At 43.5% G+C, this 19,907-nt stretch overlaps 1 protein-coding gene and 1 long non-coding RNA gene across 2 annotated transcripts in view; one reads left to right on the forward strand and one right to left on the reverse strand.

The window, feature by feature from the left end:
• Positions 1 to 535: 535 nt before the first annotated feature.
• LOC110290585 lies at positions 536 to 11,223 on the reverse strand. The gene is made up of 3 exons (XR_002377460.2): positions 11,064 to 11,223; positions 5,280 to 5,381; positions 536 to 803 (listed from the first exon to the last, which is right to left on the reverse strand). It is a non-coding gene; the product is annotated as an uncharacterized LOC110290585 (long non-coding RNA).
• Positions 11,224 to 18,748: 7,525 nt separating this feature from the next.
• Positions 18,749 to 19,907, forward strand: part of Exosc9 (exosome component 9) — a 15,294-nt gene continuing 14,135 nt past the window's right edge. The window contains exons 1-2 of the mRNA XM_021158643.1: positions 18,749 to 18,886; positions 19,170 to 19,264. Coding sequence (XP_021014302.1) covers positions 18,821 to 18,886; positions 19,170 to 19,264 — 161 coding nt within the window. The 5' untranslated portion in view covers positions 18,749 to 18,820. The remainder of the gene's footprint in view (positions 18,887 to 19,169; positions 19,265 to 19,907) is intronic.

The following is a 19,907-nucleotide window of genomic DNA, read 5'->3' on the forward strand; positions in this document are numbered from 1 at the left end:
ATTTGTAAAAATTAGCTCACTCACAGTGACAGTATATCTAAAGCTACTTTTCACACTGCAATTTATTTTTATAATGTGAAATTAAGTTGTGAGATAAGTTTTGCAACAATGCTGGCTGTACTCTCCAGTTATGAAATGCATATAAAAGTAATTGTAAAAACAATTGTATGTTTTAAGTGAATTATTAGTACAGGTAATACTTTTACTAGAAGGTTACTAATGGAAATATGAAATTTGTTTAAATTTATTACTGTAGATACAACTTTGAGAACTTTGTCACCCCAGAATATGAAGCATTTTCAAGAAGCATATAACATTAGACACTACTTCCCATTAGAAGGTGGTGACTCCCTGTCTGAGCACTAGAAGCCTTGGCTTCATTCCTAAGAACTGGGGGCTCCAACTCTCTCTTTGCCCAGTTGCCCTGTCTGCAAACCAGACCAGGCATAAGTCAATCTTTCCTCCTATGAAGTCTCAGGTCATTACAAATAAAAGAAAGTTTATGAATAAAAGTTTTATTTTGGGTCATGGCTTTGTTGATAGCCTCACTAAGCACTGGCTGCCTGCCTATTCTAACGCAGTTCGCCCACCTCCTTGACTATCCTGGCCGAAGGAGTTTCCTCTTTTTTCAGATTTGCATAAACAGGGTCATGCAGCTACACACCCCTTCTGTGGGCTGAGCTTGACAGAGTCCGGGTGCGCAGGCTCTTGGATCTGAGACTTCCCGGAAGCTTTGCTTCGTGTTTCCTGTGTTATCCGTGCTGTTTAGCGGTCATCGTGATTATTCATTACGATTGTAGTTTCTGCCGTTTCAATCAAAAGTAGGTTACTAGTGCTTGAAACAGAAAGTCAGTACAATAGAAATTGTTTTGTAGCTATGTTCACTGACTATGATCATAATGAACTGTGATAAGATTAACTAGTAAAGCCAGGCGGTGGTGGCGCACGCCTTTAATCCCAGCACTTGGAAGGCAGAGGCAGGTGAATTTCTGAGTTCGAGGCCAGCCTGGTCTACAGAGTGAGTTTCAGGTCCGCCAGGGCGATACAGAGAAACTCTGTCTCGAAAAACAAAACAAAAACAAAACAAAACAAAACAAAACAAAAAAGGTTTTAAAAAAAGATTAACTAGTAAGATATTTTCAGCATAAGTATATTGCATTAGGATAAAACACTAAGGGGAAATAGGAAGAGTAATGGCAGTTGAAACAGAAGAAGAAATAGAAGTTTATTGAAGTTTTGAACAAATAATGATAGGCTTCAAACAGTGTGATGTTTATGTCTTCACTGAGAAGGAATAAAATCACTTTAAAAAATACAACTGGTTGTAGTGATTTGCGCCTAGGATATCAGGACTTGGGAGACTGAGGCAGGAAGGTTGTAAATTTGAGGACATATGGAAGACTGTCTCCATGGCCCACTCTATTCATCTCTCTTCTTAGCTCCCAAAAAGGAGATTCTCAGCCATCCTACCAAGGAGCCTTGGTAGAATGAGGGTGGGTTTGTCAGTTTGGGCTGCTCCTGTCTTTCTGCTTCAGTATGCTAGCACTTAGTGGATTGAGAGTGGGGACGTGGGGGCCCAGGAAGCTGGAGGATGGGAGGGGCCCTCTCCCTTCTGTTCTAAACCTTTTCAGCTTCAAATGTTTTCACCTTGATGGCCACACCATTTCCAACTCCTCCAGACAGTAGCCCAAAAGCCCCAGCCCCTTTGACATCTGGTTGAGGAAACCCTTCAGAGCTCCACTGTGTGTATCATGAGCATCCTGGCATCTGCTGGCAGCACTGTGTCCCACATCCTGCTTTAAAGTCAGAGCTTCTCCTTCATCTGAGGAAGTTGTCTAATAGTGTGTTCAGAGTAGATTGCCCAGAGGGCACAGCCCATGAGGCCTCAGGCAACACTCAGATCTGAAGCTATGAAACTGAGAAAGAGCTGGAGGCTTGCAAAGACTTGCTGGTGTCTCCTTGTTGCAAGACATAGTTCAACCTCATGGTCCTGAGAGCCTGTTCTCAGGGGTTCCTTGTCACTGGGCAAGTCTCGTCTTGGGGTTCACAGCAGCCAGTCTTGTCTTTCCTAGTGGACTCACGGACTCAGGGTGCCGTTCCTGTCTCCAAAGAATTCCCTGCCATTGTGCAGAGCTGTCCCACTGAGTTCCTGAATGCTGGGCTCCTGCTGTCCTGAGTAAGCACAGGGTGAGAACATCAGCCCTCTGGGCTGGGTCCCTGGTGTCCTCAGGAAAATGTGTGGTCTCTTCAGTTTTATACACCTCTCGATAGTCCTCGGTGAGATTTTTGGATCAGCCACAAAGAGCACCTCCCACTCTTGCAGAGGCCAGTTGCTTAGTAGACAATGCTGTGGCAGCCCTGCCTCCCTCTCCCAGCTGGCTCAGAGTGAGAGGAGGCTCTTGGCTTCTTGGGGACTTTATCATTGAGCGTCTATGGTCTGGCCATTCTTTTGCCTTCCCTGTCTGTAACGCACCCACTGTGGGTCATGTCTTCCCTCCCAAAGCCATCAACGATTGTGTCCCATCTCTGGGGGCATCCTCTGTTTATTCCCACTCATGGTCAAAGATGGAGTTGTGGTGTTCTTTTTGCCTCTGTTCTCCCACCCACCCACACTTGTTCTTGGCAGTTCAGAAAAAAATCTTGGCACTCCTCATACAGGGACCAGCAAATGCTCCTTGCCAAAAGGGTTCTGACATCAAGCCTGCTTCCTGCTAATGGCCCGAACTCTCTCCAGCTGTTTCCCAACACCCACAGAGAGAGTGGGGTGAGCTTGACCCCAGAAAGCATCTCTCTGTGTGCTTCTGAACTCCCTGGAGGCTCTTCAATAGCCACCATGTATCACCAAGTGTGAGTGCATGGCTATATGGCTAAGCTCAGGACTCCACAGTGCAAGTAAGCTCACCAACCATCAGTTTGCTGGGACAGAGTCAAGTCTTGCTAACCAATGCTGTAAGTCTACAGTCACAACAGGTCTGTAGGGACTCGAGAAGTGAAAGGACTGAGCTCAACTTCCAGTCCCTACTTAAAAGCTAGGTGTGGTGGCATTGACAGTGATTCCATTGCTGGGGCAGTGAAGAACAGCAGATCCCTAGAGCTCACTGGTCACGTAGTCTTGTCAACTCGTGAGAAGCAACACCCAAGGTTGACCTCTGATCTACACATACACACACACACACACACACACTCACATCCTCATACACAGACACACACATGTACCCTCCCTCCGCACAAAGCATGTATAAGCTCACAAGAAGCAACCACAAAGGGAAGCCACCCATCTGCAATTCCCAGGGCTGTTGAGTATACTCAGATAATAAGCCAAATATTCCCTTCAAGCAGCTATATTCTTGCTAAGCAGATCTTGTGTCTTCCTGATTTTTACTATGCTGCTTTACAAATATCAAAAACAAAGATATCTCACCACTCTAGTGCTTTCACTCACTGGTTTGAATTTTATGTATCAGTTTTCTCAGTACTTACTGCAATGAATTTAGCTTACACAATGGTAATACACTAGCATGTGTCTCTTTCAGGATAAAACCTGAGTGTTCCCATTTAAAACCACTTCAGCAATGAATACACATGATCTACTTCTTTTTTGTTTTGTTTTATGTTTGTTTTTGTGGGTGCAGCAGACTTTATTGGTGGTATTAAAAAGAGTAGGGCTCCTTAGACCTCTCCCATTAATGTGGGGGTCTGGGATAGAAAACTGTGAGGGAGATCTTGGGGACGGAGTTGGGACAGGGACTCCTCAGCAACCAAGGGCTTCTCTCTTGCTCTCAGTGTCCTCGCTGGAGTGGGTGGGCCAGGGTTTCTTACTCCATTGGGGACCATGTAGGCCACGAGGTCTGCAACTCTGTGTCATGCCAGGAAATGAGCTCTACAAAGTTGTCATTGAGAGCAACGCCAGCCACAGCATCAAAGGCAGAGGGGTGGGAGTTATTACTGAAGTCGCAGGAGACAACTTGGTCCTCAGTGTAGCCTAGGATGCCCTTCACTGGGCCCTCAGATGCCTGCTTCACCATCTTCTTAATGTCATCATACTTGGAAGGTTTCTCTAGGCGGCATGTCAGATCCACAATGGATACAATGGGGGTAGGAGATCATGCCATGCCAGTGAGCTTCCCGTTCAGCTCTGGGATGACCTTGCCCACAGCCTTGGCAGCATCAGTGGATGCAAGAATGATGTTCTGGGTAAACTCATGGCCATCATGACAGAGCTTTCCAGAGGGGCCGTCCATAGTCTTCTGAGTGACAATGATGGCATGGACTGTGGTCATGAGTACCTTCCACAAAGCCAGAGTTGTCCTGGAAGATGGTGATGGGCTTCCCATTGATGACAAGACTCCCATTCTCAGCCTTGACTTTGCCACTAAACTTGCCATGGGGAGAGTCATCCTGGAACATGTAGACCATGTAGTTGAGGTCAATAAAGGGGTCATTGATGAGCAACGGTCTCCACTCTGCCAACTGCAGATGAGAAGGCAGCCCTGGTAATCAGGTTAAATCCGTTCACTCTAACCTTCACTATCGTGTCTAAGGGATGATGCTGGCACAGGCACTGCATAAGATGCAGCTGTCTCTAGAACAGGGAGGATCAGAGAGCCCTGATGCCCTTCCTTGTGGAAAGCAGCGTTGAGTTCCTTTGGGGAAACCTGTTTATCAACTAATATGCCCAAGACAGCTCTTTGTGTAGAAGAGCTTGTGAAACACATTTTGAATGGTTAGATAGCTTAGGATGGTTTAAATTATATGAAGTGTCTCAGTTCTGAACAATTTATAGGTCTTAGGTCACCAGCCTGGCTCTAGTCATCTGGACTCGGGATTAATGAGGGAAAGGGGAGTGTGGTGAGGGAGGAACTGAAAATTAAAGTATAAAAACTGGCTTCTGAGGGTGTTGGCATTCACCAGATGGGACACAAAGGATGACGAGTTTGTGGAGAATATATCAAAGTCCACGTGGCTAAAGAGAACTAGAAATACCCATGGGACATCTGGAAGCATCCAGAGTTCAGCTAAGAGGTCAAGAGCTATTGCATCCTGGTCACTTTGTGAAGAAGAAAATCCCCAAAGAATGCAGAAAAGAAATGGCCAAAGAGTAAAGGAAAAGTGAGAGAAACTACAATGCCCCTAGAAGAAAGGAGAGGAAATGTCATCAAAGGCACATGAGACAGAAAAACCAAGTAAGAAAGACCAGGTTTTCATTCGTTGACAGCAAGAGGCAAGCTCAGTCTGAGCTGCAGACACAACAGGGACACAGCCTGATATGAGCACCATACCTTGTTAGCGTTGCCTCAGGATCACAGAGCTGGCTTTGCTTCTCTCTGGGTGCCTCCATCATTTGTAGCTGTTCCATGACTCAGCTGAGACCTTTCCATACTCTGAAAGCAGAAGAGAAGGGAGAAGAGAGTGTGGGATGTGATTCGCAGCTCTGGAACCAAAGCCAGACCTTTCCCAGTGGTTCCTGATTCAGGCTGTTGGCTGGAATGCCCAGTGGGAGCTAAAACATCATTTTAAAAATGCTATCTCTGTTAACTGCTAGTTTGACCAGCCAGCACTGTGGAATTTAAGGCTGACCTCCTAACAACAATATTGGTAAGGGAGGGCTCCACATTTTAATATTTTATAGCCTTTAATACTAGCCTTGGTGTCAGACCATACCATCTGAACACCACCACCACCACCACCACTAACAACAAAAACAACACAATGAAAGGAAAACACACATGGCTTAATTCTTTGCTGGCTTTTAATGATTGCAAATTACTTGTGAAAAGAAAGCATGGGTGGCAGCAAAGGCTTCTACAAGGATGATGACTTACATTCCCAAAGTCTATTACCTTGAGATGCTCAAGTATGTAAGAGGACTAGAGGTCAGTGGGTTAAATATGTAGCACTTTTACACGAATAAATAAATAAATATAAAAATAAAAAACAAAAAACTCCTTCCAAACATAGGTTTAGTTAAATAGGATTTATTTACAGGGCGAGCATGTCATACCATATGACTCATGTCCTACCTACATTTTCCTGTTGGAACTTTTCTTGCTAACAGATGTTCTAATTTTGTGTTGGCACATCCCCACAGTTTGATGGAGTTATAGCTTCAAATGGGTACCAGTTGATTGTTGTATATTTAAATGTTCTTCGGGGCTGTGCCATCATCTTGTTCCTCTTAGAAAAAGTTAAACTTATGAAGAAAATGTCTTATGACCTCATTACTTATGCATATAAATAATATTTTATCTGGAGGCAAACAGAAGTCCCCAAATATCCAGAAGCATCAAAACTGTAAACTAAAAGGGGAGGGGGGGAGCCCTTTTACTGTGTTTGGAGAATATCCTAAAACAAGTTCCCCAAAATATGGTCTGCCTGCTCTTCGAACTGGATGAGAAGCAAGCATGGGCTCAGTCCAAGCCAAATTTGCCAGATAATCTAATATTCAAGTAAAATCAAATTAGTTTTACAAAATTTTTAATTTGCAAAGCTGATGTAACACACACACAGGGAACCTTAAACCATAATATATAACAACTAGTTAGTTATTATAAACAAATAATTATTTTGTTATAACAAAACATGTATTTTATTTTCCTTCCTAAGGATATAATTCTGCAAAGCCAAACATTCCACAGTTATTTCTTAAGCTGTCATATTGTGTCCTGGGCCATACCATGGGCTCAGGCACCCTTTTTGTAAAACACACTTATCTGTGAAATGGAAACCCTTATTAGCAAGAGTCATAGGAGAGAGGGCTTCAGAAGATGGACCAGAAGCAAGCCAGAGAGCCTGCATTAAAATTCTGACTAAAAGAGCTGTGTGACCTTGGGAAAGTCACCTGGTCAGCCAACAGTGAGAAGGGATCCGCAGAAGGGTGAAGAAAGTTATTCCAGAAAAAACAGATGATAGTAGCCCTAGATACTCAAAGGTGGGAGTCTCAGGGACCCTTCTAGAGGCTACAAGCCACTGGTATGCTCTTGCAATATAACACTGCTTTGCTTGCTGACAGATGGGGCTTACACGATCCCATGTTATGACCTTGGCAACCCACTGACATTCACTAAAAGTCCGAGTTGTCTGATGGTGTCCCACTTATGCTGAAGCTGCAGCTTCTAAACCCACATCTGCTTCTTTTAAGAAGAGGTGAAACAAAGTCAGTGCTACATCACTAGTTTGTACAACCAGTTGATGGATGACATCAGTTCAGCATCCCAACAGGTTAGATATAATGGAGTCGTCACCACTGTGTAACACCTTTTTAAGAGTCCACCGAGCTTGAAGATCAATCTTTCCGTTTCTTATAGTGAAGGTCCTGTGCTATGCTCTTCCTTGCCTATGCGTTGGGCCACATTAAACCTTGTCATGTTTCTGCACCAGGGAGCCCTGCATGTGAATTGAGTTTGAATAGCCTAATGACAGCAGTTGGTTCTCTCTCTATCTGTGAGATGGCAAAGTAATCAAATGAGAGGTGCTTAAGTCTTCACATTAGAAGATAGTGTCTTAGTCAGGGTTACTATTGCTGTGAGACCATGTGATACTCTTGCTTCCTTCCTAACCAAAATTAAGTTAGGGAGGAAAGGATTTATTTGGCTCATACTTCCAGATCATAACCCATCGCTGAAGGAAATCAGGTCAGGAACCTGGATGCAGGAGCTGATACAGAGGCCATGGAGGGGTGCTGCTGACTGGCTTGCTCCTCATGGTTTACTCAACCTGCTTTCTTATGGAATCCAAAACCACCATTCTAGGGATGGCTCAACCCCCAACAGTCTGGAACCTCCACCATAAATCACCAATTAAGAAAATACCCTACAGGGGATTGGCCTGCAGCTGGATCTTGTCTATGCATTTTCTTAATTGAGGCTTCCTCCTCTCTGGTGACTCTAGCTTGTGTCAAGTTGACATAAAACCAGCCAGTATAGATAGGAAGCAACCTGGTTTGATAGTAAAGGCGTGGAAAACACACTTAGCTGAAAGTGGGTTCCCATGGAAGATGGAAGATGGGGTATGTAAATTTAACTTTTATTTGCCTGATGTAATTGTTTTCTCCAAGGCTTGCTGTCTCCATCTGCTAATCTAGGCCTAGTCCTGTTAGCTCCTGGCCTTTATACAATCTAATCTAGGCCTAGAATGTTTTCAGGCTCTGAGACTTACTGCTGAATAAGCTTGCCCTTTCTAGTTCTTTCTGATCTCTGGCTGGCTGGTTCAACTCAGCTGTTCTGGCTCAAACTCCTCTCCAAGCTGACTGATTCAATCTGATGTCTTTCTCAGCCTCTGACTGACTTGCTCTGCTTGGTCTCAAACTACCTTTGGCAATTCCATCTAAGCTTCTGGCTCCTTCTCATCCTCTGATTCATTCTGTCTTCACCTGAGTCTAGCTTGTTCTCTCGTCAACCTGTCCCTGTAAAATTCTCCCTATAAAACTGCTTCCTTCCTCCTGCACTGCTCTCTCTTAAGTAGCTTCTCTTTCTTCTCTGTTCTTATGAGAGTTTGGGCAGATCCTATTCTGCCAAATCTTTCTCTGATTTGTCACTTTGTCTGCCGCTCTATTAGACATCCTTTTTACACATGGGTGCTTCCTTCTATAAACTAACTTTACTTTCATTGTTTGATATTAAAGGTGTGTACTAAGGGCATGTCTGTATTCCACCCAGAGGGATTAAAGGTGTGTGCTAAGGTTGAGCCACTCCACAACTAGAAACAGATTTTCCCAGACAACAACACAATCTCAGGGTTCACAGTGATCAAATATCCTGTAATGGGGTATAGCTATGAATGGAGCTGGCAATATGCTATATGGTTATAAATATTGGTTCTGCACATACTAGCTTTTCAAATGGGAAAATTACTCAAGTTCTCTATGTTTTGTAAAGTACATACTTATAAAACAGGTAATGAATGCTGGTTTGTTGTAAGTAATACAGCACTGGAGGAGATGTTGAGTGTGAAGAAAGGCTGTGGCAGGGAATAAACAGAATGTAATTTCCAGTGTCTTAGGGTTCCATTGCTGTGAAGAGACACCATGACCAAGGCAACTCTTAAAAGGAAAACATTTAATTGGGTCTGGCTTACTGGTTCAGAGGTTCAGTCCGTTATCATCAAAGATATGGCAGTGTGCAGGCAGGCATGGTGCCAGAGGAGCTTAGAGTTCTATATCTTGATCCGAAGACCAACAGGAGAAAATTGGCTTCTAGGCAGCTAGGAGGAAGGTCTCAAAGCCAACCCCCACAGTGACATACTTCCTCTACCAAGGCCACATCTCCTAGTAGTGCTACTCCCTGGGCCAAGCATATTAAAACCACCATACCAGTGAAGACCTAAAATTGCTCTTAACATTTAGCATTAAAAAAAAATCACAATGTTAAATATGCTTCAAGATGAAGTTGTAACTGAAGGTCACAAAATATGAATGAAGAGTGAATTGGAAATGTTTTAAGAAAAGCATTTCTTTTTCTTATAGATACCCTACCTACCACACACAGTAGGAACTTCATCCTCCTTTTTATAATTACCCCACCTACCACACAGTGGGAACTTCATCCTGCTTGTTAGATTTACCCTGCCTACCACACAGAGGGAATTTCATCCTGCTTGTTAGATTTACCCTGCCTACCACACAGTGGGAATTTCATCGTGCTTGTTAGATTACCCTGCCTACCACACAGAGGGAATTTCATCGTGCTTTTCTGATCCCTTCTAATTCTGGGATTCTGTAAGTAGCTAACGCCCACTGGGAAGAGGAAGAGGATCTTACATCTGCCATAATTTTGTCCAAAGCAGATCGGGCACTGAGAGCTTCATGAGACTGGCTGTATTTTTTTTTTTCCAAGAAATTTAGAATAGAGGTTCTGATCTAGAACAATGAGAATATTTAGAATAGGTAGATTTAGAATAACTACAATATGTTAAATAAAGGCTGGGACCGTCAGACCACTAAGTCTCACTCTCGGAGTTTCTAATTCAGTTTCTTCTGGAATGGGATCTGGGGGTTATTTAACAAAAACTAGTTCTCACAATTTATTCAGAAGTTAATCTATAAGCAAATTATATTAGTTCAGGATTTCGCAAAAAAAAAAATTACGAAAAGTTCAGTAACATTTGAATTTCAAATAAAATAAAACATTTCAACTTTGTATCCGGGACCCTTCCAGTGGTCATGGCAGGAAGGAAAGTGAACAGCAAGGAGGTAGAAATGCAAATCGGGTCAGATTGACTTCTTCAACCTGGACCAAGACTTTGGGAAGTCTGGTCTCAGGTAGTTTATTCCCAACTAATTTAAACACAGTATAAGCTGGAAAAAAAAGTTTCCTGGTATAATACAATCTCTGGTGTACAAGGAATCATAATTATATTGAAACTCATTTCGTCTAAGAAGATGGGTTCTAGAAAGAGGCTGACTGTACTAGTTTAAGGGCCTACGGGAAGGCTCTGGCCTAGTGTGGTCATACAGATAGGGATGTCTTCTGGGCTGTTAGCTACCTCTGGTCCTGGCTGTGGGAGCTTGGGGGAGACCCTGACCCTAAAGGACATTTAGATTCCTGGCCACCTTCAGTTCTGGCTGTAGGAGCTTATGGCCTGGCTCAATAGATAGACACCACAGATCATCTCCAGTTCTCAGCTTGTTGGATGGAAGAACAGGTTTCATATCTATTCCTTTGAGAGGACAACCCTGTTTACACAACACTGCTGGTTTTCCCTGGAGAACTGTGGACACAAAGACCTTCACACCTTCACGCTGTGCTCCCAACAACTTAGCATATGTTTTGTAATATCTGGGACCATTTGGACATACACACTAACAAAATAATGTATTTATCTGAAATTCCATTTTCAGTACACACCTTTTATGCTATCTGACAACAGACTTTCTGCTTCTTGCTGTAGGTGAGCTATTTGTACTACTCATCCCCTGCCCCACCTGCCAATTCTTGTGTGTTGAAATCCTGGCCCCTCCCCCCATTCGATGGTTTGAGAAAGTGGGCTTGAGAAGATGTTTGGGACATGAGAGAAGAGGTTTAGTGAGTGGGATACTGTGCTTGTAAGAGACCTCCAAACTCCTGTACCTTGTTGCTGTGTGAGGATCAAGATGAACACCATCTGCAAGCTGGGAAACACGTTCTTACTGGACATCAAGTTGGCTTTGCAATGATTGTGAGCATCCAAGCTTTTAGAACTGTGAGTTACAAATCTCTGTTGTTTATAAGCCACCCAGCCCGTGGCGTATTATCACAGTGGTCTAAGCTAAGACATCACTATAGCAAATTACCAGAAATTCAAGGGTTCAAGGGTTGCTCTGAGCAACATAACAGTTTAGAACTCTGGTGATCAGAGCTCTAAAAGATATTCATAAGGCAACCTTCTGTTTAGAAACCATTTTCATTTCCAAAGCCGACTGGACAGTTCTTTCTGGATCTCAGCTCCTATCACAACCATGGCCTAGTCTCTTTCCTTTTCCTGCCTTCCTCTATTAAAGACTCTTGTAACTACAAGAGGCTTGTTTGCTCACAGGTAATCCAGGATAGTTCATGGACCTCAGAATTCCAGTTAATCACAGCTACAAAACATTTGTTACATTAACTGACAGTCACCATCTTCTTCAATCAGGGTATGACCTTTACAAAGGCCATTAGATTGCCTACCTTGCAACTCTCTCGACATTTATGTGCATTGCTGCCAGCTAACCCCATGTCTTAGTCACTCTTCTATTGCTGTGAAGAGATACTATGACCAAGACAACTCTTATAAAACAAAGCATTTAATTGGGGGCTTCTTTACACTTTCAGAGGCTTAGTTCATTATTATCATGGCAGGGAGCATGGCGGTGTGCTGGTAGGAGCAGTAGCTAAGAGCTTTACAGCCTGATCTGTAGGCAGATATGCACGCACGCGCGCGCACACACACACAGAGACAGAGAGACACAGAGAGACAGAGAGACACAGAGAGAGACAAAGAGACTGGATCTATTGTTGGCATGAGGAACCCCCAGTGACACACCTACTCCAACAAGGCTATACCTCCTAATCTTTTCACACTCCTTCACTCCTTCAAAATCTTTACACTCCCTGGTTGGCTAAGAACTCAAATATATGAACCTAATTGGGGCCATGCTTATTCAAACCACCACACTCCACAATAAAAAGTTAAAGTATGGGGCTGGAGAGATGGCTCAGCGGTTAAGAGCACTGACTGCTCTCCCAGAGGTCCTGAGTTCAAATCCCAGCAACCACATGTAACAAGATCTGACGCCCTCTTCTGGTGTGTGTCTGAAGACAGCTACAGTGTACTAACATAGAAAAATGTTTAAAAACAAAGTATGATCCTATTTGAAGAAATTTAATGGTTGGCATTAAATTAAACATTAAAGTTCAATAACTGCCACAGTTAATAAAAACAATCTTCTCTGGGAATAGTGGCTCATGTCTATAATCCCAGTCTATGGGAGACTGAGGCAGGGGGATTATCATGAGTTTATAGCTATCCTGGGCTACCCATACCCTGTATGACAGCGAGCTTCAGGTTAACCTGAGATATAATGAAACTGTGACTCAAAACAAAACAAAGTAAAACAAAACAATTTTCTCCTACTACCAAGTTGCCTTGCAGGAAAGAATAGATGTCTATAAAAGTCTGTTTTATTTCAGAAAGAAAGAAAAATCACATGGGCTGGGACAAGGGCTCAATGAGTAAAATGTCTGCAGTGGAATTCAGAGGACCCAATTTGGATTCCCAGAAGCCATATTATGCAGAACTGCGTGTGTCTGCAATGTCAGAATATACGGCGAGATGGGAGGCAGAAATGAGAGAAGGCCTAAAAGCTCTTGGATCAGCTAGCCTGGGATACATATCGAGGGACAAATAACAGCAGAGCACGTTTCAAACAAATGAGAAGGAAGGCATGGCATGAGTGATTGTCCTCTGACCTCCGCACGTGCTATGGCATGCACTTTCACACACATTCACACAAAGATTAAAAAAGAGAGAAATTACTGAGTGAGAGGCCAAATATTCAAATGACTAGCTTACCCAACAGTGTGTGAAACTGTTCTACAAATATGAATCTGTCATTAAAGAGCTCAAAGAGACTGTGTCCCTCAGTCTGCTGGCTATCACGAAAGCTAATGAACTAAGTGTATGGACACAATTGCTGTCCCCTGGCCACATGAGCCGATCTTATCTTGGTCATTGCAAACTCTTTCTGTTTGAAACACCTTTTAAAAGTCACCACTTTCTAGAATCCTACTAAACAGTCAAGTCCTCAGACAGCACCGATCAGTGTGTGAAACTATTAATTTGTTTAGGATTTTGTCTCTTGAAGAGAGACTTTAAATCCTCTGAATTGACAGAATTGTCTATTCCCTATTCTAGCAGAGATTTCTTTTCTTCTCTTTCTTCTTTTTCTTTTAGTACAGGGCTGTACCCTGTTGGATGGCCTGGAATCCAATACATAGACTAGACTGGCCTTGAACCCACAAAGATCCACTGGCCTCTGTGTTCCTTGTACTGGGATTAAAGCTTTACCCACCCCCTCTCATTCTTAAAACAATAAAAATTCAAGTATTTACTAAGTACATACATTTGAGAAGTTTTATAAATGGAGACTACAATGTATCACTGGTAGGAAAAATAGGAGTGGGGGGAGGAGAAATCTGAGGGTCAACATGGGCACAGCCTACAACTTCTAAAGCAAAAGGAAACATAGTAACATGCAAGCCTTTTCTTGGTATTTCCTCTTCCACCTCGCTTTACTCTAGTTTTCTACACTATCAACTCATCTCTATTCCCCCGAGGTTGCAGCCCCAAAGCATACACTTAGGGCTTTTATTGTTGCAATGAAACACCGTGACCAAAAAGTTGGGGAGGAAAGGATTTATCAGGCTTACACTTCTGTATTACTGTTCATCCTCAAAGGATGTCAATACAGGAACTCAAGCAGGGCAGGAACTAGAGGCAGGAACTGATGCACAGGTCATGGAGGTAGCCAGAACCTAGAGGATAAGCTATGTGTGTTACAGAGGGCAGAGCTGGAGAAGTGACTCAAGCTCTTTGGAGGAGCCCAGAAGACCTGGCGTGAATCCCAGATAATTGGATATTGAGTTATTTATACACTTAAGAGTTTGGTTTTGCTCGGCTCAGGGTGCTGCTCACTGGCTTGCTCTTCATGGCTTGCTCACCTCGCTTTCTTATAGAACACAGGACCACCAGCCCAGGGATGGCACCACCCACAATAAGCTGGGCCTTCCTCTCCATTACTAGGTAATTAAGAAATGCCTTATATCTGGATTTTAGGGAGGCATCTTCTCAATTGAGGTTCCCTCCCTTGAGATAACTTTAATTTGTGTGTCAAGTTGACATAAGACTAGCCAGCACAATTGACCCCTTGTCAATCGGATACACAAACACATCACTATTAAGCCATACTTTCCTATCTTCATCCCCAAGACATCTTATTAAAAACACAAATAACTTTAAAAGTCTCACTGTCTTTAAAATTTAAACACATTAAAATTACAGCTTCTTTAAAATATCCAGTCTAAAAATCGAAAGCCTCTTTTAAAAATTCAAGGACTTCTGTAGAAATCAAAATTAAATCAAATGCCTCCTTCAAGAGAGAAGAAGCAGAGCGCAGTTATAATCTGAACTAAGCAAAACCAAATCCCAACTGTATAAATAACTCAATGTCCAATTATCTGGGATTCACTCCAGGTCTTCTGGGCTCCTCCAAAGAGCTTGAGTCACTTTTCCAGCTGTGCCCTCTGCAGCACACATAGCTTGTCTTCCAGCCTCTGGCTACCTCTACTCCGCTGCTGCTGCTACTTTTGGTGGTACTGAGCCCCTTGCTGCAACTGGGCTGTGCTTTCGCCAATAACCTCTCATAGGCTCTCTTTCTGGTGCCAGGCCTCAACTCTGCATGACCCTTTCAGTACTAGACCTTCAACTGCCCCTGAGACCCCACATTCACCAATGGCCTCTCCAGGCCTTTCTCAGTGCCAAACTTCAGCTGATCTCCATAATCCCTTTATGCCTTCAAAGCCAGTACCACCTGGGTGACTCTTACACTTACCCAAGTTCAGCTGTCAACATGACACACAACTGTGGCTATCTCTGGGACACAGTTTCACTGGACTTTAGGAAACACTTTCCAGATTTCATCTTAGTAATGCTGGTTTCTTCTTAATCACCACTAATTTCTTAGCTATAGCTAACCAGCATCAATTGTCCTTGTTACACCCAGGTTTCCCTTCAATGGTTCTGGTCTCTTGTTAATCTTAGCCACTTCAACTGACCAGGACAACAGAATCTTAATTTGAAATTGCAAATGGCCCCGACAGAGTCCTTAAACTTACCTCTGAAACTCCACAAGCCAGGTCTCCATCTTCTGCACTGCTCTCAACGTTCTTATCTGCCAAGCTCCAAAAGAACATTCCACTGAGCTCTCAATGCTCTATGGCTCTTCTAGCATGAGTTTCCAAAGTCCTTCCACTATCTTCCAAAGTATTCGGTCAGGAATGTCACAGCAATACCCCATTATACTGATACCAACTTGACTTTTTAGTGTTTCTTATTGCTGTGATGAAACACCCATGACCAAAAAGCAAGTTGAAGAAGAAAAGGTTTATCCAACTTATACTTCCATATTGCTGTTCATTACCAAAGGAAGTCAGAATAGGAACTCAAACAGGGCAGAAACCTGGAAGTAGGAGATGATGCAGACACCATGGAGGGGGGCTGTTTCCTGGCTTACTTCCCACGGCTTGCTCAGTTTGCTCTCTTAGAGAACCCAGGCCCGTCAGTTTAGAGATGACCCCACTCACTCCATTAATAACTAATTTAAGAAAATGCCCTACAGCTAGATGTTATGGAGATGTCTTCTCAATTGAGGTTCTCTCCTTCCTGATAGCTCTAGTTTGTGTGTCAAGTTGACACGACACTAGCCAGCACACTAAAGAACTTGTCCAGAATCTTAGAAACAGTCAAAGGCAAAGGGTAATTCCAGCTCAAACAATTTAGAGTTCCTGCTTTTAATTACTTTATATTGTAACTCCCCCCCCCCAAGTGAGTGTTAATTCTCACAGCATCACCAGAGTTTCTGTGCAATAGATGAGGGGGGCTGCTTCTTCCTGGGGCACAGAGAGATGTTGAATGCTCTTAGGCACTTTGGAACTCTGAAAGGCACTATTAGGGTTATTAGTGTTCTTATAGTAAGTGTTCGTTCTAATTAAAAAAAAAAGTTATTAAAGACAGTGGGGTTGGGCAACATGACTCCCTATTCAGCAGCTGTTGGTTTCTTCCTGCTGCCTGAGTAAAAGAACTATCAGTCAGCTGTATTTCCACCCAGCACCAGCCTTCGTGACCACCCACTGACACTGAGAACACAACATACTGGTTGTCAGTCTTCTGGACTCAGCCATCGCTTTTAGGAACAGTTTGGATCAGATTTTTTTGGTATCACGAGCCTTAGTAAACTCCATGTTAGGGCATCTTAAACTTTCCCCATTCTTGCCTTCTTTTCACCTGAGAAACTTTTCTGTACCCCTAAGTATGCAAGTATGTAAAGTAGGCATGCAAATAAAACATATAATAAAGTTTGAGGGAACTTATTTATTTAGGTTCTTTGAGAGAGGGTTTCACTGTGTAGCCCTGGCTATCCTGAAACTCAGTGTGTAGACCTTTGTGGCCTCAAACTCAGAGATCTGCCTGCCTCTGCCTCCCAAGTGCTGAGATTAGAGAGTACCACCACCACCTGACTATTGTTCTTATCTTTTTTTTTTTTTNTTTCTCTGTATAGCCCTGGCTGTCCTGGAACTCACTCTGTAGACCAGGCTGGCCTCAAACTCAGAAATCCACCTGCCTCTGCCTCCCAAGTGCTGCAGAGGTGTGTGCCACCACGCCCAGCTTGTTCTCATCTTTTAACAAAAACAAGAAAACCAGCAAATAAGAAACTCATTTTCAATGATAAGAATAAAAGGAGATTTGCATACTACTAAAATGGAGGTACTTGTGTATGAGTACGTGTCTCTGTGTTTATGCATGTGTGCACTGTATTGGAGGTACTTGTGTATGAGTGCGTGTCTCTGTGTTTATGCATGTGTGCACTGTATTGGAGGTACTTGTGTATGAGTGCGTGTCTCTGTGTTTATGATGTGTGCACCGCATCCTCAGAGGCCAGGAGAGTGATTAGGATCCCACGATGCTGTAGTTAGAGTTGTGCATCACCCCATGTGACTGCTCTGTTTGGTAACTCAGATCCTCTGGAAGACCAACAGTTCTTAACTCTAAGGCACGTCTCCAGCCCATAAACCAAACATTTTAACACAGTATAATTCAAAGGTATACTGATTTAGTACACGCTGAAGAATAATGGTAGAAAAACATTAACTTCTCTGTTTTCCATAATTAAACCATTATATTTACGAGAGAAAAAACTCCAGAAAAATAGAAGATGTATGCTCAGGATCACCTAGTGAGCTGCTTGGAAGGCACCACTCTGTGCCGTCTTCTCTGGATTTGAAGCATCTGATTCAAGGAAACTTTTCTCTTTCTGTTCTGTGAACTGAGGGGGCAACGAGAAAAGCAGCTGGGGCAGCTGAGAGTGGTGATGCATACGCAACTGTGCAGCCTGGAGGCTACGCTGAGACAATGGCAAGGCCAGACAGCTGCAGCAGAGGAAGCAGCAGCTGAATAGTTCAAAAGCAGCCGGGACTGGAAGAAAGGCAGCACAGAAAAGGGACAGCTGGAGAGAACAGAGAGCGAGACCAGAAGCTACAGTCCTGACAACTGGAACGTTTCAGAGTTGTTAAATCTTTGGGGCCAAGGTCTCAGACCATGGGCCAAGAGCTGTAGCATTCATTGTTGCTGCAAATCCCAAAAACTAGGTCAACCTGGAAGCTGCTAGCTAGCCATAGCCAAGAGCTGGGGGAAATCCCTATTTCCTAAATCCATAAAAGCTGTTACAACTTTGCAGGGTCAGGTGGATCTCTGTTAGTTCCAGTGATACACAGTGAGACTCTGTAATTAAAATAAAAAATAAAAAACAATAACAAAAAAGGAGAGACAGGAGACCTGGGCACTAAAGGACCACCTACTGCTGCCTCACTCGTTGCTCAAGCTGTCAAATACCAGCTCTTGATGAACCAGGACACCGGCCAGCAGATGGAGAACACGTGTCTGTCTGTAAAAAATAAGCCTGTCGGTTTAAAATGAGATATAAGCAGTAAACGAGGTTTCAGTCAGTGACGTTACACTTCACTTGTTTTCCCGTCCTCAGGTCTCATGCGAACCACCTTAAGTCGGCTACATCCTCCCCATCCGTCCCAAGCCCTTACAAGGATTCTCCACCGATTCGCACCACCCTTCCATCTTTCTCTGACAAAAGTCAGCATCCTCTGTAGACTGTCTCTGTGGTGAAGTGCCAAGGAATCCAAATACTTAGGTTAGCCTGGAAGATGGTAGACATCCAGACCCAAGAGCTGGGGAAATCTTCGTTTCCTACCCTCAAAGCAAGAACTGTTACGACTTGTAGGGATAGGTAAGTCTCTGTTGAGTTCAGTCAGAGATAGAGTGAGATTTTGTCTCAATAAAAACTAGGAACAGGACTGCACTGCATAAGCTAATCTTCACTGCAATGCCGGGCAGGACCAACCCCGGAAATCTTCGTCGATTTGCTACACAGCCTGTCCCGGCCCCAGCGTTCCCCGATCTCTAGCCACGCCCACACCACGCCCCCGAGCCTGCGCCTGGATGACGTCGGTTTTCCGCGCCGGGAAGAAGCCGGTGTGCGGACTTGTCTCGGTGCGGTTCATCCTCTGCGTGGCCCGCCACTATGAAGGAAACGCCGCTTTCCAACTGTGAGCGCCGCTTCCTGCTCCGCGCAATTGAGGAGAAGAAGGTGCGAGGCCTGCGGTGTGGACACAGTGGCTCTGGGTGTAGACTCGGGTTGTCCGTGGATACATTGTCAGTTCGGCCTGTTGTGTGGTCGTGGTGTGGACTCGGGGGCTGCCCAGTGTGGACTCTGCCCATTCCCCAAGCCTCAGGGCAGTATTTGACCCTGACCAGTTCCTTTGAACCTCAAGCCAGCAGTATTCAGTGGCAGGGACATTGGGAACCAGGGCCACACAGACACAGTTGCCACTCATAAATATGTTAAAGCAGTAAATGGTGTTTGCTTACAGCGCCTGGACGGCAGACAGACCTATGATTACAGGAACATCAGGATCTCATTCGGAACGGATTATGGATGCTGTATTGTAGAACTGGGAAAAACAAGGTAACAGGATTCATGTTAGATAATGCAACAGGAGGTGTGAAAATCACAACATACTGACTCGGTTGTTTATAGAGCAGCTCCGAATTCCAAACGTGCTATTATTATTATTATCATTATTCTGATGAGAAATATGTTTCTTTAATGCCAGCCTTTTTTAGGTTTGTGCGCAGTTTAACTTTCAATCATTAGTGCTTTCTGTTATATGAGTATCATAGTTCCGTGTGACCATTATAAATCATGTAGGCAGCTAACATTGATCACACAGCTTATCTGCATGTCTCATTTTCTAGTGTGAGGAGTGTATCGATCATGTCATCAGTAAGCTTCAGTTTCCCTTTTATTCTCAAATGATGTAATAAGAGATTTCCTTTCTGTCATCCTTTTGTGTATACCAATATTTTTTATTTCTGCACGAAATCTACTTACCCTTAAAAAAGAAAAACCCTTTATTATTGTGTATGTGCACTATTGTGTGTGTGTAGGCAGGTTGCTGGGCCCAGTTTACTACATTCTATATGTAATTTCTGCCTCTTATGTCACATAGTGTTGTTTAGGTTTTTGTTGTTGTTTTAGATTTCGTCACCTTTTTTTTTTTTTTTTTTTTTTTTATTGAAAAGAAAGTATGTTTAGTTGACTGCTTTGC

Source organism: Mus caroli, chromosome 3, assembly GCF_900094665.2.
Source record: "Mus caroli chromosome 3, CAROLI_EIJ_v1.1, whole genome shotgun sequence".
Lineage (NCBI taxonomy): Eukaryota > Metazoa > Chordata > Mammalia > Rodentia > Muridae > Mus > Mus caroli.